Source organism: Megascapheus bottae, chromosome 1, assembly GCF_031878675.1.
Source record: "Megascapheus bottae isolate mThoBot1 chromosome 1, mThoBot2.hap1, whole genome shotgun sequence".
In the NCBI taxonomy this organism is placed as follows: Eukaryota; Metazoa; Chordata; class Mammalia; order Rodentia; family Geomyidae; genus Megascapheus; species Megascapheus bottae.
Window position 1 is genome coordinate 47,835,147 of NC_143509.1, and position 26,159 is coordinate 47,861,305.

At 37.7% G+C, this 26,159-nt stretch overlaps 1 protein-coding gene across 1 annotated transcript in view; it reads left to right on the plus strand.

Annotated features, from left to right (window-relative positions):
• Positions 1-7,134: 7,134 nt before the first annotated feature.
• Positions 7,135-26,159, plus strand: part of Tprg1 (tumor protein p63 regulated 1) — a 99,610-nt gene continuing 80,585 nt past the window's right edge. Inside the window, exons 1-2 of the mRNA XM_090331722.1 lie at positions 7,135-7,359; positions 17,597-17,688. Coding sequence (XP_090187848.1) covers positions 7,135-7,359; positions 17,597-17,688 — 317 coding nt within the window. The remainder of the gene's footprint in view (positions 7,360-17,596; positions 17,689-26,159) is intronic.

Genomic DNA, 26,159 nt, shown 5'->3' on the forward strand with positions numbered 1-26,159 from the left:
AAGAGGTATGTATTGACAGGTGAGGCCTCATAGGTGTTATTTTTGCCTTGTAAAAGAACTAGAAAAACCCATCTAGGCCCTTTTTATGCTTTCCATCCATCCCTTCTGCTTGGTTAAGACAGTGTTTGTCTTCTCTATAGGAGGCAATTCTCTGTGATTTCATGTTGAACTTCCATTCTTCTAAGATTATGAGAATACATTTCTGCTTCTCATAATTTCCAATCTCTAGGATTAGGAGAATTGCATTTCTGCTACTCTGAGACTCAGCTTTAGGTGTTTTGTTACAGCTGCCTGAGTAGAGCAGCACAATGGCAGTACAAATAAGCAAGGGCTTGTTAACTGGCAGCTTGTCTCCCTAAGGATCTGATTTGATAGTGCAAAAAACTTGTGAATAACATAGATACCTGCTCTATGAATTCAAAATTCTCACATGACTTTCTGAGGTATCAAGATATTGACAAAAGTTATAGAGCAAGCAAGGGAGCAATAAAATGTGCTGACTCGATGGTGCGCAGAGCGGGTAGAAGGCTCAAGCAGACTTCCTGAGAGTACGTGAGAAAAGGGGTTAGGGAACACAGATAAATGATGGCTTGGGCCTTAGGAAGAAGTCCTGATGAAAAATTCCTAGGTTATACATCTCTTTTTAATGGCTGTCTTGTTTTTGTAGCCAAAATTTTCTTTCTTTCTTTCCTTCCTTCCTTCCTTCCTTCCTTCCTTCCTTCCTTCCTTCCTTCCTTCCTTCCTTCCTTCTTTCTTTCTTTCTTTCTTTCTTTCTTTCTTTCTTTCTTTCTTTCTTTCTTTCTTTCTTTTTTGCCAATCCTGGGGCTTGAACTCAGCATCTGAGCACTGTCCTTGGACACATTTGATCAAGGCTAGAGCTCTACCACTTGAGCCACAGCACCACTTCCGGCTTTTCCTGTGTATGTGGTACCGAGGAATCAAACCCAAGGTTTCATGCATGCCAAGCAAGCACTGTACCACCAGGCTATGCTCCCAGCCACCAAATTATCTCTTTATTGAACTCTTGTGAAATAATAACATTGCCCAGCTCCCCAGCCTTTGCTTCTGATTCAAGCTCTCTAGAATAATGAGAAAATAAAATAACCACATAGCTAGAGGACTCCATCAGACTCCTGTTTGGGGGAGATGGAGAGTCTCACTCTCCAGTCCTTCCTCATTACTTGCACAGCTTTCCTTTTTTTTCACTTTCAAAGAAACTTACTCTATTTACCTAAAAAAAAAAAAATCAAAGGCAGATACTACATCATTGGACCCCTGTGAATACTTGTTTCACAAGAAAGGAGCTAAATTAACTACTCTGGAATTTTCTTTGTTTGTTTCTTTGTTTGTTTCTTTCTTTCCTCCTTTCTTTCCTCCTTTCCTCCTTTCTTTCCTTCTTTCCTTCTTTCTTTCTTTCTTTTTTTCTTCCTTTCTTCTCTTGTATCCCCCTCTTCCCTCCCTCTCCTTTATCTTTCCTGTCTCTCTCTTTCCCTTTTTGTGGAACAGGAAATTTAATTTTTTTCCCCTTGAACATGAGGAAATAACAATGAAGTAGAGTTGTGACTACTAAATATCTGATTTCATGAGTTAATTTCTTCTGTGTTCTTGTGTGACCCAAAGTAAATCCCTTGTTTTTGAAGGATCTGTTTCAAAGGAGTTGGGCCAGACAAGAGTCTTGTAGCTGTAATTTGTACCCAGCATGCTGTTAAAATATTAGAAAAAAAAGTTACAGAGAGACGATTGAAGTCTTATTTGAAAAGACACAGTTATACTTAGATCAAGATCTAGAAATAAGTTATTTACAGCTATACCATATTAAACTTAGCTCTTTAATTTTCTGACAACTGAGAAATACAGAATTCTTAGTTTCTGACTGAATGATAAAACTTCTTTTGGAATCTATTTGGCTTATATTCATATAATGTATATTTTTGTTACAAAAATAGTGTTAATGTGATTTCATTATTTATAAAAAAAAGAAAAAATCGCTTGCCATCCTACTGCTGCAATAAAGCTAAATATTTCCTCATAGTCTGTTCAAACAATCTTTGTTGGTTTTTTCTCTTCTTCTTTTTACTCACAAAGACAAGATCATTTTGTGTTTCTGCTTTTGTGTATGTCTTATCTTTAATAACCACAGAATGTCACTAGGATATAGGCATTTCTTTTTTAAAATGTAATTTACTGTTGGGGTGATGTACAGAGGGTTTACAGGTAGCACATTTCCGTATTTTTTCACACTTTTCCTCTCCCCACTAGCTACCCCAAGTTGTAGAGTTCCTTTCCAAATTATTGTCTTATAAGTATTACTGTTACATTGGTTTACCCTTTACCCTTCTCTCACCATTTTGTTGTTCCTTTTTCTTTCCTTAATTAAAAAATATATATACAATACATCGGATATTAAAATAAGATACAGTGACAACAGGGAATAAACCATGGAGGGGATGACCAAAAGAAAAAAACACTTCACATAGTACATTAAAGACAACCACGGAGAAAATCCTCTTGTTTCCATTTCCTCCTGGACTTCACTTCATTTAGCATCATTTAGCATCATGTTTTTGTTTTTCTTTTGGTCAGTTGTGGGACTTGAACTCTGGGCTTGGGCATTATCTCTGAACTCTTCAGCTCAAGGCTATGACCCTACCCCTGGAGCCTGGAGCCACAGCACCACTTCTGGTTTTTCTAGTGGTTAATTGGAGATAAGAGTATCACAGAGTTTAGTGCTTGGTCTGGCTTTGAACCTCGGTCCTCAGATCTGAGCCTCCTGATTAGTTAGGATTACAGACGTCACCAGCCACCATGCCCGGCTTAGCGTGATGTTATTTGGTCATAGGTACATAGCTATTGAGCATTTCTTGATGACTAGCTGTTTAATGGTTCTTATTTTTTACTCATCATGCAAAATATACAATAAGTATTGTCTTTTTCCTCTTTAGGACACTTCTCATTACATGAATTTGTAGGAAGGAGATTTGCTCAACATTATAAACATCATTTGCCTTTCACTTCTCTCTCTCTCTCTCTCTCTCTCTCTCTCTCTCTCTCTCTCTCTTCCATATATTTTTATTGTAATTAATAGAAGAGTTACATTATATTCACCAGATAGAAGGTGCATTACTTCACAAATATTGGTACCCTTTCTCATGCCATGGTCCCCATTTCCCTCCCCACATCCCCCACACAACTTCATTTCCCCCCTACCCTCTCCAATTTCAAATAACCAATTAAGCATATATAAAATATATGGGATAACAGGGTGAAATATTGTAACAATATGAGATAACCAAGGGATGGCAAAAGAGATGAGAGATAACATAGTACCTTAAGGACAACAATCACTCATTATATGGCTTTTGTTTCTATATCCTAGAGGGCCTTACATTTAGCATCATACTATGTGGCCTTATTTATCTAGATTTTGTTCTGTGGTGAATCTCTGCTAGGAGAGCCCAAGGTTTCTACTGATTATGTCAGATGAGGGAAACCATTGAGCCTATGTTCCTTTGAGTCTGCTTACTTCACTTAATATGATTTTTTCTAAGTCTTTCCATTTCCTTACAAATTGGGGCAATATCGTTTGTTTCTGACAGCAGCATAGAGAATTCCATTGTGTATAAATACCACATCTTGTTGATCCACTCATCAACTGAGGGACATCTGGGTTGGTTTCATATCTTTGCTATGGTAAATAGTGCTGCAATGAACATTGTTGTGTTAGTGGATGTAGTATGCTCTGTTTCTGGACGATTGGGTAAATGTCAAGTAGTGGAATTGCTGGGTCATAGGGGAGTTCCATATTTATCAATATCCCAATGTCATTCTTTAAAAAAATAGAAGAAGCAATCCAAAACTTCATATGGAACAACAAAAGACCCCGTATAGCAAAAACAATTCTTAACAGAAAGAACAGAGTAGGAGGAATTTTAATACCAAACTTTAGACTCTATTATAGAGCTATAATGACCAAAACAGCTTGGTACTGGCACAAGAGCAGGCCAGAAGACCAATGGAATAGAACTGAGGACCCAGACATTAACCCACAGACCTATGGTCACCTAATCTTCAATAAGGGAGCCAAAAAATAGAATGAAAGAAAGACAGCCTCTTCAACAAATGTTGCTGGCAGAACTGGTTAAGCACCTGCAGAAAACTAAAGTTGAATCCTTCTTTGTCACCCTGCACTAGGATTAACGCCAAATGGATCAAAGACCTCGAAGTAAAAGTGGATACACTGAAAACTTTACAAGAAGAAATTGGAGATATTCTAGGTCTCTTTGGCACAGGTCGAAACTTTCTTAATAAGGACCAAGAAATACAACACATCAGATAAGTGGGACTGCATTAAACTGCAGAGCTTCTGTATGGCAAAGGACATAGCTAGAAAATTAATTAGGAAGCCTACAGAGTGGCAGAAGATCTTCACTAACCCTACAAAGGACAAAGGTCTCATATCTAAAATATATCAACAGCTCAAAAAATTGAACCACCCCAAAACTATCTCCAAAGAAACAACCATCCCATTAAAAGATGGGCCAGAGACTTAAAGAGAGACTTCTCTGAAGAAGAAATAAGAATGGCCTCTAGACACATGAAAAAATGCTCAACATCTCTTCTCATGAAAGAAATGCAAATTAAAACAACTCTAAGATTCCACCTCACTCCAGCTAGAATGGCCAGGATCAAGAAATCTAATAACAACAGATGCTGGAGAGGATGAGGACAGGAGGGATCACTACTACACTGTTGGTGGGAGTGCAAACTGGTCCAATCACTATGGAAAGCAGTATGGCAGTTCCTCTCTCTCTTTTTCTTTCTTTGTTCTTTCTTCCTTCCTTTTTGCTGTTTGGGGGGTTTGAACTCTGGGCCTGCGTGCTATCCCTGAGCCTTTCAGCTCAAGGCTAGTCTTCTACCACTTTGAACCACAGCACCACTTCTGGTTTTCTGGTGGGTAATTGGAGATAAGAGTCTCAAGGGGATGTTTCTGGCAGGGCTAGCTTTGAACTGTGATCCTCAGATCTCAGCCTCCTGAGCAGCTAGGATTACAGGAGCCTGGCCTATTGTTTCTTTTCCTAAGCTTAACTTTTTACTTTTCTGTGAAACTTTTGTCTTTACTATCTCCCATGCGAAAATTTAAGACAAATTTACTAAAAAAAAAATCTTGTAGATCAATGACCTTTTCCATTTCTAGGTGGCCTTCCATGGATCACCCGTAAGACATAATTAGGCCATCTTAGAACAATGAAATCTGGCTCAATTTGAGTTTGTTACTGTTATTAATGTGATCTCAGTATTTTGGTTTGTATTATATAAGCAGGGGATCTTTCTCATTGAATTAGAAATAAACTGATTTTCAGGGGAGAGGACAATGAATGGAAGGGGATGCTTAGACATTCAGCTCTCCTCTCCTATCAGGAAAGGTCTTGAAGTTGTGGTTACTTCCATGAATCTGTCCCCATGAAGCTTGCAGAGCTAGAATCCTTCATGCATGGGGTGGCTGGGCCCCCCTTTCCCACTATTTATGGCTGTCAAAATGTAAATGGAACTGAGAGTTTCCTTCTTTCCTGGATCTCAGACAGCTTGATCTCAGAGTGCAGATCTTCCCCAAGTGTTTCCAGAGAAGACAGCCTGAGGGAGAGGAAGTGGTGCTAATTAAATCCTCCCTCTGTTTTCCAGGCACAGGAGCCTTTCGCAGATGTCTGTTGTTAGGCTTGTGTTCACAGAGTGCACAAATACAGAAGCAGGCTTTCCTTCCTAGTGACACAAACCTTCCTTCATGGGTAGAGAAAACTTTAGAAATGCAATTCCTTCCAATGTACTGTTAAGAGGGTGGCAGAGCTGCATAAATGAGGCATGAAGCTGCCAGCAAGGCCAAAGTACCTCTCCACTGTCTCATTCTGCTATCTGTCCACCCTGCCTTTCCTCCTGTCTCTCTCTTCCTCTGTCTCCCCATTTTTGCCTGTCTGCCTTCTCCCTCCCTCCCTCCCTCCCTTTCTTCTTTTACTTTCTTTGTATTCATATAGGCCAGTCTCTGCCATTTGGATATCTACCATAGAAAAATCACCTGCACATGTAAGGAAGTCCTTCCTATTATACAGGCACTGTATAACAGGCATGGCACTGTGCTATTGCTACCTCTTGAATCATCAGCCACAATTACCAGAACGAAAACCCGCTTGAGAAAGGATCTTTTTCTTCACTTCTGGTGTTTCATAAGAATTGAGAAGTTGAATTAAAATCACTTATCTTTGTTGAAGAACAGGTGAATTCCAAGTTCCATGACGTGAAACTGTCCATGAAACTGCCCATTAAGCATTGGTAGCAGGTTTTCTGTAGGAATGATTCACCTGAACTTGGGAATGCAAGCATGGCTTAGACATGCCTTCCTCAAGGCTGGCAAGTGCTCCATTTTCTTTTTCTTTGCTTTATTTTACAACTAATTTAGTTTTGTGTGCTAGTGGCTCACAGGTATACTCCTAGCTTCTCAGGAGGGCAGGGAAGTCTCAAGAGAGTCTCATCTCCAATTAACCAGCATAAAACAGAAGGGACTATATCATTTAAGTGGTAAAGAGCCAGCATTGAACACAATAAATTAAAGAATAAGTTTCTGAGCTTAAAATCCCACTACTGGCACACATGTGCATGAGTGCGTACACACACACACACACACACACACACACACACACACGTGCTGAATGATAAGTGATCTTAGGTCCCTTAGTTGCTCACAAAACAGACCTGAAAGTGTAATATCACTGGTATAAGCTTTTACTCTTGTAGTTTTTTCAAGCAAATCTAGAAGAGAAATCACTTTGTAATTATTTCATATTGTTCTTCCTTCATTCAACTTCTGTTCTCCAGGAATAAATAATGAGATGATGATTTATTTTTTTCTGTTCATAGTCTCTGCCTCTCATCTGTCAAATGGTCACAGGTGGTGGACAGGCATAGGTGACATTAAGCATTATCCTTTAGTGACTCTCTTTGGATAATGTGTAGATGGATATTTGACAGTTTGGAAATATGTTTTGCTCATCATACCACATTTTGGCATAACCAAGATACAGATGCCTCTTTTTTCCCCTTTACTGATGGAAGAATTGTTTCTTACTCTCCTACAGGCTGAAAAACATGTCAACAATTGGGAATTTTGAGGGATTCCAACCTGTGTCTCTGAAACAAGAAGACGATGACCAGTCTTCTGAAGCTGATCACCTGTCCATGCAGGAGGGGCGTGAAGGCCGGGAAGACCCCAGCCTCAGACAGATCTCAAGGCAATTAAGTGTGACTAAGTCAACACTCTATCCCAATCCTTACCACCAGCCCTATATCTCACGGAAATACTTCGTTACACGGGTAAAATTGATAATGCTTCTAACTACTTTGTAAAAACTTAAAAAAAGACATCTTATCTTTTAATATAATACATGTTTGGCAAATTGTTATGCTTATTATTAATTCCATTTAATAAACAAAGCAGATATGATCTAGGTATTCTTATGTGCAATGGACTTCAAAGAAGCTAAAGATTCTACTTGTGATTGCTCAGAGAAGATTAAGAGGTACAGTTCCTCTAGTCTCCCTGGATTTTGTTCTTAGTACTGTGTGGATGCTAAATATGGCCTCAAAGAACTAACGTTTTAAACCAGCAGTAGTGGTGTCTATCCATTATCCTGGCCTTATAGGAAGCAAAAATAATAACAGCATGGTCCAGGATTGTCTCCTTGTAAAAGCGTGAGTCCCCATCTGAAACAACCACCACCACAACAACAGCTAGGGACATTTTTTCATAGGCAGAGAACCTGTCTAGCAAATATAACGCTTTAAATCAAACTCTTGTACTGCCCCAAACTGAACTTACTTTGGAAAAGAGGTTTTTTTATGTTATGAATTGAGAATCTGTAACATAGCAGCAGCTAGAATATAAAGCTGTGAAAGTGTTATTTGGAAAAATAACGTAGGCTGCACGAAAGAGTTGCTAAGAATGGGCTGACGCTTCAGGATTGATGTTAAGATTCTGGTATTTCAGCGTGGGAGCATGCACTTCAAGAGCTCAGTCTGTAGCTACAATCTGTAGCTGAGCGTTCACATCTGTGCAGTGGAGCAGGGAAAGTAAATAAGTGGATATGATTTGTAAAAATGCTTTCTTAAAGCTAGACGCAGGTGAGTCATTCTTGTAATCCTAGATCTCAGGAAGCTGAGATCTGAGGATGATGGTTCAAAGCCAGCCTCTGGCAGAAAAGTCCATGAGATGCTTATCTCTGATTAATCACCAAAAAGGTTTAAGTTGAGTTGTGGCTCAAGTGTCACCGTGCAAGCTTTGCTATAAAAGCTCAGAGACAATATCCAGGGCCTGAGTTCAATTCCCAGTATTGGCATATATATGAGCACATGCACATACACACACACACCCCTATCTTTCTATTATTTGAGTTGATGAAAGAACGTTTCATGGGTTTCCTGTGTCTTTGCTAAGGTTTCTCCTGTATCTAATGATTTTTCTTTCCCAGTTAGTCTTCTTGTCAACATTACTATGCAACAAGGAAAGCAAATTTGAAAAGTGTGTGCTGTGACAAGAGATCATCCAATTTTAATGTGGACCTGGGTCATATCTTCATTAAAAATTGTATCAATTAAATATCATATAAATGAGGATGAATGATTTGTGACTATTTAACTAATAAATCCTGGTTTGGTAGCCTGAAAAACATATTTAAGACAAAGTTTTAGCTAAACAAACTGTGTGTGTATGTGTGGTGTTTAAGTGTTACATCGACTTCTATTTACAAGGTACTTTGGTAGGTGCTAAAAATGTATCTGTTTGCATGAGTGTTTGTTGCCTATGTCAAGCTATGGTTTGCTTTCCAAACTATAAGAACTTTATTGAGTGTGTGAAGTTGAATTGTGTGAAAGAGGTATAAAGGAAATGAAAGCATTCTTTAGAATTTTTATGATGGTTGGTATGGATGATGTCAGGGTTTGATGAGAAAGAATAACACATTGATAGAGTCACTGAGTTACTGTTGGGAGCAGGTAAAATCACGAGAGCTGGCTAAAATGTCTTGCAAAATTGCTATTCTTACATGTGGTGATAGCCTGAAGTTGGTCCTGAAAGCTGTATACAGGAAATAGTGAACTTTGAGTAAGAAAAGAAAAAAACTGCATGGCAAAACTGAAATTCTTCATCATGAAGCAATTCACAAGGGAAAATTGGGGCCCCTGTCTGTCTCCCACCAACTCTACCTTTACTAATATAAGGTCACTTTTAGAAGTGGTATCTTTACCCCTATCAGGGGTAACAGAATTCTATTTACATTAGAGATGACAAAACTCTAGAAAATGCTTTGTACATTGTGTATTCAAACTATAATGAAAGAAGAAACAGGTTTAAGTGCTGCCTCTTGTGATTACGTGAACTCAGATTATAGTTGCCATAAATAAGAGCTGCTATGGTGCATAATAACTTGCCTTGATTATCAGCATGGAAAACAATGGGTGTTGCACTTACGCCTTTTCATCTTTTATAAATGTCTCATGTAGCCAAGCCTAATTTGAAAAACTATAGGAAAGGCAATTCTAGGAAATGTAGCTCCAGCTTAGCTAAATGGACACTGTCCAGAGCAACTAGAGACATTAATACATATTTATATGGTATTTCTTTAATTTTTTGTGGCTGTGTAGCTTATATAACTCACATCCTTTATATATTTAGTCCTATAATGCACTACTATAAGGCAAGCAGGGGACAATGTACCATCTGTCTTAAAAGTGAACACATTGAAGTTTCAAAGAAACTAAGTCAGTTCTGTAAGTCACATTGTCTTAGTAGACAAGCTTCATCTAGACTTTGAAACTTCTCACTGTGACTCCAATGCTTTTGCTAGCATGCAAATTAGTATATGACCTCTTTATGAGAATTATCAGTGAATGACTTTAGTCAATGTGAAGAACATATTTTGTAGGTCTATAAAAAAACTCTCTAGACCAGGAAACATGGTTTGAAGAGTTCTTTTTGGCATATGAGTATAATGAACATTCATTAACACATGGAAGAGTAATGAAACACAAAATGCAGCAGTTGGAATTTATAATGATATGTATTTAAAAATAAATAATGGAATTTTACTAGCTTGGAGATCAAATCGGTTGGTGTAGTGGTAGTTGGAGTAGAGTAATACATACACAGAAGGGATTTGAGCTCAGAGAAGTGGAAGTACCTCACTTAAATATCACATTAATGAGCTTTGACCTGATGAAGAATGCAGTAAATGACAAAACTAGAGCTAAAATTCACCAACTCTCCAGCCACAGTTCCAAGATGGCATGCCACAGTTAGAAAAAAAATGTACTCAACACTAAGTACATAAAGGACTCATGTTACAATTCAAGAAGCGTAGTGTAGGGATGGGGGGGGGAGGTGCAGAAATTCTTGGCCAAGCATTCCACTAACAGATTTTTAAGATCATCAGGTAGGAAGTGGCTTATTCAGGAAAAATGGGAAAACGGGAATAAGCAAAATGAATTCCATAATTTCAGTGTTTAAAGTTAGTAAGAATCCATTGAATAAGCCTCATGATCATTTGAAGCTCTTTCTTTTCACTACTTTCTATATAGCTGTAGTGTACAAGTGGGATTATGTGAACTCTTATTACCCATTGCAACAATATGTTTTAAAAACATCATTTTAACAACTCTGTAATATCCCACTATAGGTATATTCAACAATTTATTTGACCTTTGTTGAATATTTAGATTGTTTCCTGTTTGTATAATTTAAATTTGGAAAGTTCTTCCTTGTCTTAGGTGGCAGGATGGAACTCAAATTTCTCAGGCACTAGAAGAATAATAAGAAATAGAATAATAAGAAAACAGATACATTACATGTGTTTTGAGTTAGATTTGCAAGCATATGAAAATTCATTTTTGACAAAAAGAACTTTTATTCATTTTTTTCTTGAAATGATGTATATTATTAGCTTAAGCACTGACTAGGCAATAATTGATTATACATTTTCCTAGTGCAAAATGAGTTCACTCTCCGTGAAATTTTTTTCTCATGTTCTTGTCCCCATTCCCCTCCCCACATCCTCTCCCCTCATCTTGTTTCTCCCCTTTCTTTTCCTATTTCAAATAAACAAATTTGAAAAAAAAAAGCATTTTTAGCATCAGGAACTCAGATCTTAGTTAATTTCCCTGAAAAGACATGTGTTCTTTCTTGTCAATCTGGGAGTTTCCTTCCTCCATTTTCCAACTTGTTATTTATTTACCAAAACTGTACTTCTCCATATCAGTTTTGGCAAATATTGTTCAGAGGTAGAATATCTTAGGTAATGCTCAATCCATTCCTGAAGCATACAAGGTCAACTGGCTTTAGGACAATGCCAAGATTGAAAGATAAGCCTATAATCCAGGACTCATGTCACTTCTCACTATCTATACCATCTCTGACCTTGGAAAATAAATTAGAGGCCACATAGGTTGAAGTTTAAACCAATTTCCATCAGTATGCTTGGATAACCTTTTCTTTTGGGTTTTAGTGTATCTTCTATTATTGCTTAGATATAGCTATAAAAAGGCCTAGTGCCTTCTCTGAACAAAAGTATCCCTCAAGGCTAATAAATTGAGGTATATTATGGTAATCATCTTAGTTGTGGAGACTGATCTTCAAAAGCAACTTCTTATGAAAGAAACAATACTTAATCCACATGGAAAAAGATATTTTTAAACTCCCTGTAGGACTCTATATTTGCAGATACCATATCAGAAAGCTGAAAGCAATTCAGGATGAGAAATTATCTCTAAATTTATACTTGAGCATGTAAATTACATACAAACTAATGGGACTAAAACTATTTGATCTTTTAATATTTAATTAATAGTTCCCCGTGGCCTTTTTATAGCCTGTGTTCTATTGTGAGCAACGAGACTTTAATAAGCAGGTTCAGGACTTCCCATTGTGTAGTGAGATGTCATTGCTTCCATGACACTAATTTGGCTTTCATAGTCTCTCCCTTTTCCACTCTCTTGCAAGAGGGATCCCTGTGACTTGCTCTCACATTGAGAATATGCCTTATCATTTTATTGCTATTTCCTATATGAGTCTACAAAGTTGGCATTTTATTGGGAAAAGGACTCTGGATGCTCCTCAGATTAAAATTCCTTGAAGATTGAGATTTAAAAAAATGCTGTAATCAAAATGATTTGTGAGGGGAGCAAATCTATCTTGATAATGTATTAAGATGCATTCTCTTAATTTTCTGGGAAAGACAAATTTGCTTGGTCTTTACAAATCACATATGACTTGGAGCTGATTTTCTTACCAGTGTGTTCATTACAGAACGTTCTTAGTCATGTTGGCACTCCTCTAGGTAAACCTGCGTATGTGCGTTTCTCTGGGCACATTCTTTCTTTCCTGACCCATGTCTTCCTCCTCTTCCTGTCTAGCTAAAGTGCTTACTATATGGAAGACACCACAAGGCGCTGGGGGTTTTTTGAGTGATGACTGGCCTTGAAAGCAGGAGTAGGTTTGCTTTGATCAACAATGTTATAAGCTTCATTATGATGCAATTTTGTTCATTATGTTATGTAATGTGATATATGCCTATTATTTGGTGTTCTTCTATTTAATTTCTGCTGGAGTTTTAGATTTATTTGTTCAACTTCTGCTGTGACAATTCTTTTATTTAATATTAACAATGATGAGAGTGACGATAAAGCATTTCATTATTGCAACTACCACTATTTTAATGTAGGATTTTTCATGACATCGTCTAAAAGCTCTGTTGTCTCCTAGTAACTCCGTTGTTTTTATCTTATCCATCTAACAAATTGAGCAAACAAATGCACAGAATGCTGATAGTATTGTCATGGATCCCAAAATGCTACTTCCCTTGTATTCTTAAATATTTCAATATTCGTTTTTGTTTTTCTTTTTGATGTGTGTGCTGGTACTGGGGCTTGAACTTGATTGCTTTGCTCAAGGCTTGTGCTCTACCACTTAAGCCACAGCTCCACTTCCAGCTTCCTTTCTTTCTTTGTTGGTGGCAAAGTGGAACTAAGAAGTTTACAGACATTCTCGCCCAGGCTAGCTCTGAACCATGATTCTCAGATCTCAGCTAAAATTGCAGGCATGAGCCATTAACACCTGGCACGCTTTCATACATTTATCTTACTACATAATATGAATGCCCTTTGTAATACATCTGTCTGTATTCTACCAAAACTAGTTGTGTCATTTTTCTCCAGTTTTCCTTAGTCACACACAAAGGATACAGAAAACCTTTCATACACAAATTATTTTACACACATGAAAGAATTACTCAAATATAACCTCACAGAGGTGGGGTATTTGGATCAAAGCATAGATCATTTCTCATTTTGATAGATTTTGGCAGTCGCTTTCTGTAGGGAAGATTGCAGGATTTGGAAAATTTTTACATGATTATATTCATCTTTACATAATTTTGGCAAGGTGCCCAGTATAAAAGGACTCAACAAAAATGCTTATTTTAGGATCGTTCTATTATTCTCCTACTCTACATTATTTTTTCTGAAAAGTATTAGTTTCACCACTGAGTCCTATTTGTGAGGCCAAAATTATGTGAGCACATTAAGTGGGAAAGTGATCAACAAAAGCACTGTTCTTTAAGAAGACTTGGAACATGGGGCCTGGCAGAGTTATTCTGCAAGGATAACTGAGGTGAGGGATGGGAGAATTGCCAAAAGATCATAGGGATTTTTCCTTCCAGGACAGCCAACAGTGCTTCCAGGATCACTGGAAATGAGGAATGTAGACAAAACCTTCAATGACAGCAGCAATTCAAGGCATAAATTTGTTTGTGATCCAGAAACTGATTTCTCAATGCATAAAGTTTCAGCTTTCTGACAACTCAGAATCAGCCCTTGATAGGAAGCTCAAAATCATTTAGTCCAATAGCAACTAAAGAACAAAACAAAACAATGCAAAACTTGTTTAAATGACAGAATCACAATTTTCACTTGTAAGCGCTATTCTTCTATTTTCTACAAGGTATATACGAAGATTTGATCATCTGCTTGATTGAGAAAGTTGGTTGCATCTAGTCTGTCATCTCACAGTTAAGACAATAGAGGAACAGAAAATTCAAATCACTAGATATAGTCACAAAGTTAATGAATGACAGATCTGGACACAAACACAGGTCACTGTTTCGATTAGGCATTTTCTCACCTATGCCTGGATGGCGTGGGCTCTGTGGAGTGAACAGGTCACTGGTGTGTGCAGGTACTCTGCAGATGAAGCATTGTACTTTTTACCACTGCTTCATTTGAACCAATTCTATTTCTCTTGTTCTGTTTTTCTTTTTCAGTACTGGTGCTTAAACTTTGAGACTGGGCATTGTCCTTTAGAGTTTTGGTCAAGGCTGGTCCTCTACTACTTGAGCCACAGCTCAACTTGAAGTTTTCTTGGTGGTTAACTGGAGATAAGAGTCTCACAGATAAGACCATATAGGAATAGGCCAAGTTAATGGGCCTCCAGGACATGGAAATAAGAGCTTAATTATAAGTGACTGTTATTCTTTATGTATTATGTTTGTCTCGCTTCTCTTGTGTTGCTCTTTGGTTAATCTCATATTGTTACAGTATCCCATTTTGTTACCTGGTATATTATATAGATGTTTACTTGTTTATTTGAAATAGGAGGGGAAAAATGAGGGGAGAGTGTGGGGGGAGGGAAATGGGGACAAAAATATAAGAGGGGAACAGTCTTCCTGTTCCAGGCTGTCTTTGAATCTCAACCCTCATTTCTCAGCCACCAGTGTACCTGGATTACATGTGTAGTTAGTGGTATCTTGTTTCATTTTTCATGATTAGATTCCACTGTCAGATTTCTCTTTTTCTTTTTTTTTTTAATTGTTGGGGCGATATACAGAGGGGTTACCATTATATTCATCAGGTAGTGGGTACATTACTTCTTGAACATTTTTACCGCTTCCCATGTTTTTCTGCCACTTTCCCTCGCCCTGTCAGATTTCTTTTCTTAATAAATAGGCATTGTTTCCATAATGTTTCAAAGGTGAGGTTCTTTTGTTTATTTCTTTTGGGGGGGGGTGGTTCGGGAGGCCTGGGTGCTGTCCTTTAGCTCCTTTTGGTCAATGTTAGTACTTCATCTGATTTAATTGAGGATAAAAGTTCTACAGAATTTTCAGCCTGGGCTTTTTCAAACTGTGATTGTCAGATCTTAGACTCCTGAATAGGTAAGGATTACAGGCATGAACCACCCACATCCAGCAAAATAATTCCTGTCTACGTCCTAGGGCTTGAACTCAGGTCCTAAGTACTATCTCAGAGAGCTTGTGTTCAAGGCTAGCTCTCTATCATTTGAACCATAGCTCCACTTCTTTGAAGCCTTTTATCAGAGGTTTAAAAACAACCAAAGGAAAAGCATATAACTATCCTTCTCTGGAAGGAAGAGGTAATTGAATAGGCTCTAGACAGGCTAATGTCAAAATTCTCTTTTGTTAGCAATTAGTCACTAGACAGGCTAGTGCTTTTGTGAGAGAATCATCAACTCAGGGAGGATTAGGAATGATAGTTTTTATAGAGGGCTAAGAATATGACATTAAAGTCTTATTATTAAGAAAACTAACATAAAATAGTATGGTCTATTTGTCATTAATGCCATTAGTTTGGGGAATGAAGGTAGAAGTAGTGTGTTAGGGGTCTAAAATGGAATGGTCTAGGTTTCTTGTCTGATTTTTGTCACTTATTAACTAGGGGAACTCCACAAAATGCTCCTCATACTGAGAAGTGACTCATTACTAAAATAAAACGGTCAAGACTTTGTAAGTCCTGGGCTATCATGGCTGTCAATCTAGGCTGAACATGAAGATAACCTAGGATGCTTTAAATATTTTTACTACTCTCATACAAGGACCTTTCTTACTGAGTTTCCACTATAATTAATCTAGTATGCTGATGCTGAAATTATTAAATGCTCCTTGGTGATGGTTTTGTACAGCCAAGGGTTGAAAATAACATCCCATGGAGCAGTGCCATGAGGCATGGACTTCAAACCAACAAAGAACACCATCTGGGAATTTCTTAGAAATGCAAATTCTAGCCAGTGGTTCACAACAGTAATCCTAACTACTCATCAGGAGGCCGAGGATCAATGACAACCCGGCAGGAACATCTACGAGACTCTAATTAACCACAAAAACGCTTGAAATGGAGCTGTGGCTCAAGTGGTAGAGCAGTAACATAGTGCACAGGCCCTGAGCTCAAGCTCCAGGACTAAAACAAAAAAAAAGAAAGAAAGAAAAGAAAAAGAAATGCAAAGGCTCAGGTCTCAACCCAAACTGATTGAATAATAATCAACTTTCATGATGATTCTATAAATATGTGCTGAATACTCATCTAGTAATTCTGATATGAAATGGAATTTAAGGGGTACACACATTAGATTCAGGTTACATACAGAGAAATGGGGACAGGAACTGAAGACAGTATACCTTAGTTAAGAGTCTTAAGATAAAATTATGTCCTGGTGGACTATTTAGCTCAGTTTTTGCCTCAGGAGGAATTCTGGAGAGGTTGTTAATACTTTATTACTATACAAAACAGAAAAAAAATATAGACTTCTGATTTTCTTTGGCTATTTGCTTTCAAGTGAAAAGAGGAAGACATTGCTTGTTTGTCTATAACACAAAGTTGGAACCCATGGTGATTTCCAAGTTCACTGAAACAAGGAATAGCTCAGATCAAAAGGCACAGAGTCAAAGTTAAGGAACCTTTTTTGTTTTTCATTTCAATAATTTTATTGAAAGGTACCAAACATGAGTTGGTCAGGTTACATCTGCCAATTCAAAGTTAACACTGATGTTTTCAAAATGTTGAAATGGATTAGCCCTTTGGAGAAACTGAAAGGTTTTCCATAAAGCATGGTGCACAAAAGTTAAGGATAACATACACTGGGTCTTTGGTTTGTTTTTCCAGTGCTCATTTATCCTTAACAGGCCAGAATGGCTAACCACCATTCTAGGAGCCTCTGCCCCTGCATGCCCTGTCCAAAGTTAGAGAACTTTTAAAGCTGCCTTTTGCAAGGCTAACTTGAGTACGAGTGTTAGAACTTATCTGAAACAGCTGCAAGGAAAAGGACCAGAGGCACAACTCAGTGGGTGGAATGGTTATTGAATAAGTGGGAGGAAGATCTGAGTTCAATACTCAGTATTGCAGAGAGAGAGAATTGCAGAGGGGGGGGAGGAGAAGAAGAGAGGGGGTAGAAGGTAATGGCAAGTGAAGGAAAGTAAAAGAGAAAGGGAGGATAAGGGAGAGAGAAAAAGATTACTAAATGCTTTGAACTTCCTGTTGCAAATACTAAAATTGGCTGCTTCCATTTCTATAAGAAAATATGAGTAAAACTTTAGAATGTATTACTTACCTTGCTTTTGTTCTACCTAAGGGGAGAAATTAAGAAAACCTAGAGCTCGAGTAGAAAACTTTATGTTTCATGCTTTGTTATGTATCTGGAAGAACTGCTACTGAATATTCTAACTAATCATAAGCACAAAGGGGTGCCATCTTCCTTAAACTAAATGTTTCCTTCTTCCAGCCAGGTGCCATTGATACTGCCATGGAAGACCTGAAGGGTCATATAGCTGAGACATCTGGAGAGAAAATTCAAGGTTTCTGGCTCTTGACAGAGTAAGTAGTTATAACCAGATGATAGGGAGTGAAAATATGGTATTTTCTTTGATATTACCTTCACAGAGTGCTATACATGTGATTATATGATCCGTGTTGAGGGTAGGCTCACCATTCTTTGAGCATGATTTAATATCAACTGGAATGAATAGTGAAACCATTTGTTTTCAGATAAATATGAATAGCTACTCCCTAAGGACACAACCTTGACTCCAGCTCTGATATTAATGAGCTATGAAGTGAGTAAGGTATACCTGAAAACTAACTTCCTTCCTTTCTTCTTTCCTTCCTTCCTTCCCTTTCTTGCTTGCATGTTTTTTCTCATCTATTAAAATTAAGGTATCTTGTGCCCATGGGATTTCATGCAATCGTATTTACTTGTTCTTCCTCGGTACTTTGAAACCATCTAGCTTCTTTAAATGGTGATTCTTTAGGGTCCTTTTTTGGCATTGCTCTAGGTTAGAACCTTCCTCTTCCTTCTTTGGTTTTAGTCATGTTTACACAGTGAGACTGTACTCACTTTTTGCTTTGATTGTTGAATTTATTAACTGGCTCCGTGATTCCTTATCTAATAGAAAAAGCTGCAAGTTGTAAAGCAGATGATTCAGGAGGCTGGACTGGGTTCTGAGTCTCTTTGATTGTTCAAACACACACAAAAAAGAGGCCCATTGTCAGAAGGAAGATCATTTGTGGAGTCTTTGCATGATTGTTTACAGCTCCAGTCTTTTACTTTGTTTGATGAGAGATTAGAATATATCAACAGTAGAGAAAGGCAAATGAAACAGTAATAACTGAAATAAGAAAACAAAACCTCAGTGCTGTAATGACAACAAAACAAAAAACTAAACAAAAGAAACAAACATGCAAGCTAGAAAGGCAAGAACCTAGAACTCCTCCTACCCTCTTGCCTGTTTTTATAATGATATGAGATCCATACACATAGATCTCAAGAATAAGGAGCTGTTCTCCAACCATACCAACTATATAAGATTCTTCTCATATACCTCTGTATACGAAGGGATTCTTCCAACTTAAAAACCCATTGACTTTCAGCTCTTTCCATGCCAATGAAACATGTCTGGTTGCTCATCAGAAATTTGAGGCATGTTTATTCTAAAATAAGGATTTTGTCTTGATAAAGATGAAGAGTAAAAGGCCTTTTCTTATGAAGAGCCTATTAGAGAGAATGTTCACATTCACGAATTATCTTTAACTTCCTTGATCCTTATTATGATTACTATTTTAAAAATGAAAAATGAAGATTAGGAGCATAAAGTGGTCAGATGGAGAATGTCTGTGAGTGAGCAATGCAGGTGAATAGTAGCCTGTACTAACCTCGAAGCTGATTGGACTGATTCTTTAAAAAAGTGTGTAAGGTACTGGTGCTGGGTAATTGATGAACTCAGAGAACTCTTTAGACATGATTAGTGTGACTTCTAGAAGTAGTTTGAAAGAGGAAAGCAAGATGGGAATTGTAGAGAGAAGAGTCTGGAGAAATGTTTGTGGGCCTCATGTGCCATGTTAAGAAACTTTAAGGAAGCCACTGAAGGGTTGGAAAATGGAAAACATATTTATATTTTAGGATGATCCCTACACATTCATAACCTTACCTAAAATCCTTATGACTAGACATGAATTGAAATGCCTATGTTTTTCATATTTTAAAATGGTAACATAATACATAAGGCATTTATTTTATGCACCAAGTGAAGATGTAGAAAAGCCCCCTCCATAATCAAAAATATTTCTAGAGAGAACCATGTGAGATTAAAAATGAAATAAATAAAACTGTAAATTGCATGGGTAGATGTGGTTTTACCATTAAACACATTTGTACCACACCTAGCCTGTTTAAGGCTCTATTCAAATGGAAAGGTGGATGAGAGTTTTTGACTTGTATGTTTGAAGTGTTAAGGCTAAATGGATGAATAGCAGAGTGACAGACAGGTTAGGTACTTGTACTATAGCAGTGAGGGTCTAAGCCACTGGTGTAAATCTGCTGGTTTGGGTTCATTCATAAGCTGCATTTAGTAAAATTTCAGAAATCATAAGAGCAAGCTGTTAAACATTAAGAATAATTCATATAATACTTTCATCATATATATGTATCTATATAGCATAGTTAATCATTTAAATACATCACATTCTGATTATTTTATTTTGCTGTTGAGCATGTTTTGGGAGCTACTTAGTCTACTATATTGATACAATGGGAATATATAGTATTTGGGGACTGCACTTTTGTTTCTAACTCCTCCTTCAGTGATATCCTGTTTTCAGTGTCTATTTAGCCAACTTGGAAATATTTATACCACAGCAATTGGTAAAGACAACAGAACAGAGCTTACTTTCTTGATTTATTGCTTTGATGATTTTTTGCTTTTAAATTTCTTGGAAATATGTTAACAACATAGATAAAATTTTAAAAAGTGGGTCTTGCCTGCAGCTTTTGCATTATAATAGCACTAAAAGTTTAGGAATTATTATTCCATCATTAAAAAACGTATCAAAGGTTAACATTATCTTTGTCTAATGATAAATGACAAGTGAAGAAAATCTTCATGGGTAATTCTGGGAAGGTTGTTATAGCCAGGCAGAAAGCTGCAAGATGATAGAAGATTGTGTTCTGGGTGCATAGCTGATGCAGTCTCCATCAGCTCTTCTCATTATCTTGTGGATACTGAGTGCATGCTAGACATAATAAAAATATAAAAACAAGCCTGGTGATGGCTTATGCCTATAATCCTAGCTATTCAGGAGGTTGAGATTTGAGGACTGAGGTTCAAAGTTAGCCTGGGCACTAAAGAACATGAGACTCTTCTCTCCAATTAATCACTGGAAAATGAGAAGTGGGGCTATGACTTAAGGGGAAGGGCAGTAGCCTTAAGCTGAAGAGCTCAGGGAAAACACCCAGGCCCAGAGTTCAAGCCTCATGACCTCCCCCCACCCACTATACATACATACACACACACACACACACACACACACACACACACACACACACACACACACACACACACGCACACACACACATGCACACGCACAAAAGCCTCTAAACCTCTTATGCATGCAACATACTTATGGTGCTCACAATTGCAAAAGAATCACATAGCATTTACTTTAAAAGAGAAATAAGAACTAAGAAAATAAATAAAATGGAATTCCATTATTTATCTCAAAACATTTCTTGAATGGTGCATTCAAGAGTTGTGAGGTAATAATAGCCAACATAGCTGGGTATTGTGAATGCTTGATTATAAGGAAAATCCTTAGTAACTCTTGGGTTTGGGGCCCTGAAACTGATATGTTGACTGGATCATGATTCCGTGTTTGGAAGAGAGTATAATTCCACTTTATTGAGAAACTACAGCATAGAGAAACATTTTAGAAAGTACTTTGTGCACACAATCTTACTTAGTTTGCCTGACCATCTTGTCTTCCAGCTTTTGCAGGACTTAGTGAGGACTGTCTCAACTGTCCACAGAGCATTCCACAGGAGAGGATGAGTAGAGAGTGTAACAGATGAGTCTGGATATTATCTTTCAAGTGGAGCTTGACAGGGGTGAATAAGTCTGACATACTTGTTTCTTCTATTTGTGCCTCACAGAGAGGCAAAGAGCCTAAAAATCAAGTCATGGAAGCCTATTAAAGTTTTGTTCATTTAATATTCTCAATTGATATGGATCTATTCATGGGTTAAAATTAGAAAAGTATGTTTGATGGTATTGAGGAAGAAGACACAAAGAACAGAGAGGCCAGAATGAGGAACTGCAAAAGTGTAGTCTTAAACTCTAGCTAGATCCCACAGAGCTAAATTATTATGGATATCTCAAGAAGTTTCTTGTCTGCGTGTAGGCATTTAGCCCAGCCTATCACAGTGACTTACATACCTGCACACATATAAAGAAAAGTTGGTGTTTATTTCAACCTTTACCTCCTTTTCTTCCTCCCTTTGTTAGATCTTCTGAAAAAAGGATACTTTAAAGAGATTATGTGTGCTTTTAGAAATGATTCATTAAGCCAGTACCAAGGAGAACATCTTGACACTTGGTAAAGCCTCAGAAAGGATGCTATGATGGCCACAAAGTGATTCTTCAGCACAATAGACTCCAGATGTCTTTGTCAATAGTAGTGCAGGAACAGGAGATGTGATCTTCCCTCCAGACACATTTGTGTGAAGTGGTATTTGGGGGAAGCATTGCTGTTCTTATTCTTTGTGTTCTAAATGAGAAGCTTTGTCTCTGTTGGTGGGAATAAAGTAGTTCTTTTTCTTCATCATTTTTATGAAAAGCACTTAGTATGCGCCATGATTATTTCCACCAAGCCACCCAGTCTCAGTCCAAGTATTTTATTATTACAAATATGTAAAACCCACTTAGTGTCAATATGCAGACTGTAAAATAAAAGAAGGACTGAAGAAACAGTGTGGCATGGAAGAAATGGTCCTGGGAGGCCTGGTTTGTTGTTGTTGGTGGTGGTGGTCATGCGGCTTAAACTCTGGGCCTGGGCACTGTCCCTAAGCTCTTCAGCTCAAGGCTACTGCCCTACCCCTGGGTCTGGGCATTGTCCCTGAGCTCTTTAGCTCAAGGCTACCACCCTACCCTTTGAGCCACAGTGCCACTTCTGGTTTCGTAGTGGCTAATTAGAGATAAGAGTCTCATGGTCCTTAGTGCTGGGGCTGGCTTTGAACTGCCATCCTTAGATCTCAGCCACCTGAGTAGCTAGGATTAACATGAGCCACCACACCTGGCAAGATCTGGTTTTGAATACTGGATCTAATAGTTCCTATGATGCTAGCTGCAAACTCTGGGAGTTTCCTAATTTTAAAATTTTAATCCATCAATCTGTTAGCATTTTCTTTAGTTTATTAGAAATCCACTGCTCATGAAAGAAACAAATACAGCATGAATTTTTGGTGTATAACATTCTAATTCTTTTTCATGCCTTCTTACTAAAGATCATCATATTTTATAGTATAATTTATTAAGTGCATAACATATATCATAAGTCTGTGGTTATATATTAGTAATATGACTTGTTAAGTAGATAACATGTATCATATAAGTGCTGTTTGTGTAGTTGCCACTGGAAGGATTATAAGGCATATAATTTCTATGATGTTTAAATAGTACTATTTTATTTCTTAGTGCCTTCCCTGGTAATCATGCGGTTGTTGCAGATTTATTTGTTTATTTATTATTTAACAATTACTTCAAACTTCTAGTGGTTACACACATTTTCCAGGGCATATTCCTTTTCTTTTAACTATAAACAACTGAGTAAGAAGTGTTTATCACTATCACAGAAAAATACTTTATGGTTGGGGGAAAATGAAATATGTGATATATGTTAAAGATAAAAAAAACTTCAAAACAATTTTGAGTATACTTTAAAAAGGAAATCTACATTTATCCTTCTGATAAAAGTACTACAAAACTTTACAAGTGTTCCTCCTTATTTAAACTTCACAGCAGTGGCACAAAGTAGGAAGCCATATGTACAGATTTCAATGAGGAATCAAGGAGAGGAAGATGATCACGGACATAACGTAGCAGAAATGAGGGTCCACCAATTACGTTTGCCTGATTTGTGCCGAGAGGCCTTTCACTGCTGTGCAAAGATTGCATGTATGCCATGGTATTTTATTGACATCTCTCAATGGATAAGGGCCTCCCTTCTTCCCTTTCTCCCTTCCTCATTTCTCCCTTTCCTTCCTTAATTCTCTCCCTCCATCCCTCCCTGTATTTCTTCCTTTTCTCTCCCTCCCTTCCTCTGTCCCTCTTTGCCTTCCTCCCTTTCCACCTCTCCTTATGTAAAGAATGGGCCTTGAGCTCAAAATTCTCCTATCTCAGTCCCTTGAGTGCTGGTATAACAAATGTTTGCCACCATTCTCAGACCTAAGGCTTCCCTTTTCTATTTTCTATGACCTGCAGAGACCACTGTGGTTCCTCTATCAGAAACATGTTTGACAAAGCAGAGGATTCTGTCTCTTGGACTTGGTGGACTAAGTGGAAGCCTGCAGTGTATCTCTGCTTAATTTAAGAAGATTTTTCCAGAACAAAAAGCTTCCCTAGAGCTTTAAACCTAAAAAGAAAGAAAGAATGCTAGGAGACAAAGGATCATTGAAGAGCAGGTATCTAGGAACTCACTTTCAGGCAGGATTTTGCCTCTCTGGACTACACTGATCTGCAGAGCAGCATGGTACTTTTTCACCTGTTCTCAAACAACCCAGGAGACAGCCTGGGAAGAACTGTTGGCTTTATTTTATGGATGAAGAAATTCTGATATTAAATGACCTGTCCAAGGGCAAAGATTTATCAAGGGTCACAGGAGAGCCTGACTTTGTGACCCCTCTCTCCCCACCTAGTTGTCTTCTCATTGCATTGCTCCTGCTGCATTTGTGATTTTTCATCTCCTGACACAGTGATCACTTGCAGCTTAAATTGGTTAAATGATCTTTGTGCCTGTGTCTAGTTTCTTTGTTGATTGTCTTTTGTTTGCAGGTAGAAGGGTCAGGGGTTCATTGTGCAGGTTCAAGGACCTTTCCTTCTTTTCTTCTCCAGAGATTTCTCTGGCTTTTGTTAGTTCATTTGACTTTATTTAGTTTCTGCCTAGAAACAACTAGAAAAAAAAAATGTCAGATACCTGTAGGGGATGGTAATTGATGCTTATGGACTAAAGCCAATCACTCTTTTATCTAACTGAGATAATACATTCATTAATTCTGTAATGAGAAAGCACTACTAACAATAATTAGAAGGAAAATAGACCAAAACACTAGAAAGAATAGATTTGTAATTGTCTAGGTCATGAAGCATTGATGAAGGGAAGTACTATGCAAATTATTTGAACATTCAGATTTCTTTTACTCAATCTCATATTTTTTTTCTTTGCATGTTTCTATGCGTTCTAGGTCTCTATTACCAAGTCTGTGATCCTAAGATCAGCATTAGCGTATCTGGGAGCTAGGAATATATTAGCTATGATGAATCCCAGATCTACCACAGAGTATGAGCTCTCCTTTTTGTGTACATTAAATCTGAGCACTCGTTCAGATTGTGCTCATACTCATAGTCAATGCGCTAACATGGATCCCTCCTTACTATCTAGTCATAATTCTGTTGCAGTCCTAAGTCCTAGAAATCTGTATGAAATGCCTACTTCAGACCTCTTAAATATGGTACATCTTTAGAAACAGGGTCAGTCAAACTGAATTTTCTCCTCTTCCCCAAATCAGGAATTTGGGGAATGACTTTGAATGACTTTCCTCTCTACTACTGGTCTAGACCCTCCCTATCTTTCAAGGGCTATCAAATCCATAGAATGGATTTGCACTAACACAACCAGAATCATTTCACTCCCTTACTTTGGCTCATCCTACTCTATAGAGAATAGTTCCTTGTGGAAATAGTGAAGACACTGTGATTCACTTTGTTTAATCCCATCTTCCAGTACCTAGTACAATTTATGATACATAGCATGGCTTAGAACTTGACTATCATGATTTAAATTTAACTCTAATGGACACTTCCATTGGAGGCTATATCTGTTAATTCCTGCCTCCATGTCTCTGGGCATCCAAGTACCTTAAAGCTGAATAAGACTTACTTTTGTCCTTGGGTGAAAGCATTCGAGCTGAAAAGTGCTTCAAATCTATCAAGATGTTAATGACCTGTGGCAGGACTCTGGCAGCAACAAAAGTAGCTCCATTGCCAGAATCCATTTATACCAGCTGGGTGTTTTCAACAATCATTTAATTAAGCACATTGCTTTTTTCTATAAATTCTCTATGGCAGCAAACTCATCCAGATTGCTAATGGTCCCTGAGTGACCTGCATTACAGGATAGTGAGGGCATTTAGTTACTACAGTCATGATGTACTTGGAAATGTTTGTTTTCCCATGACTGTAACTGATTAGGACAGACTCAGAAAGAACCAAGAAGTGAAAGAAGTCTGGTGCATGCAAATGCCTGGTTTCATCACTTGCTGGTTAATTGACCTTGATTGTGCACATCTCATATTTTCTGGGTGCCATTATTATCATCTAATGAATGTAGATGTTAAGATAGTAAGTGTGTGTGTGTGTGTGTGTGTGTGTGTGTGTGTGTGTGTGTGTGTGTGTGTAGGCCAGTCCTTAGGTATGAACCAAGGGCCTTGAAATAGTTTTGCTCTGCCAATTGATCCACACCTCTATTTCTGGCATTTTGGTTGTTAATTGGAGATATGAGTCTCACAGTATTTCCTACTCATGTTGGTTTTCTTAGCCTCCTGAGGAGGTAGGATTTCAGTCGTGAGCCTTTAGCAAGATTTGAAAAAAATATACAATATTTGCAATGATTTTTACTACATGTTTTATATTACATACAAGTTGGACTACTACTTTGTCTATTTGTTTTCTTTCTTTATGTTTGCCAGTCTTGGAGCTTGAGCTCAGGGCCTGGGCACTGTCCTTGGATATTCTCAAAGCTAG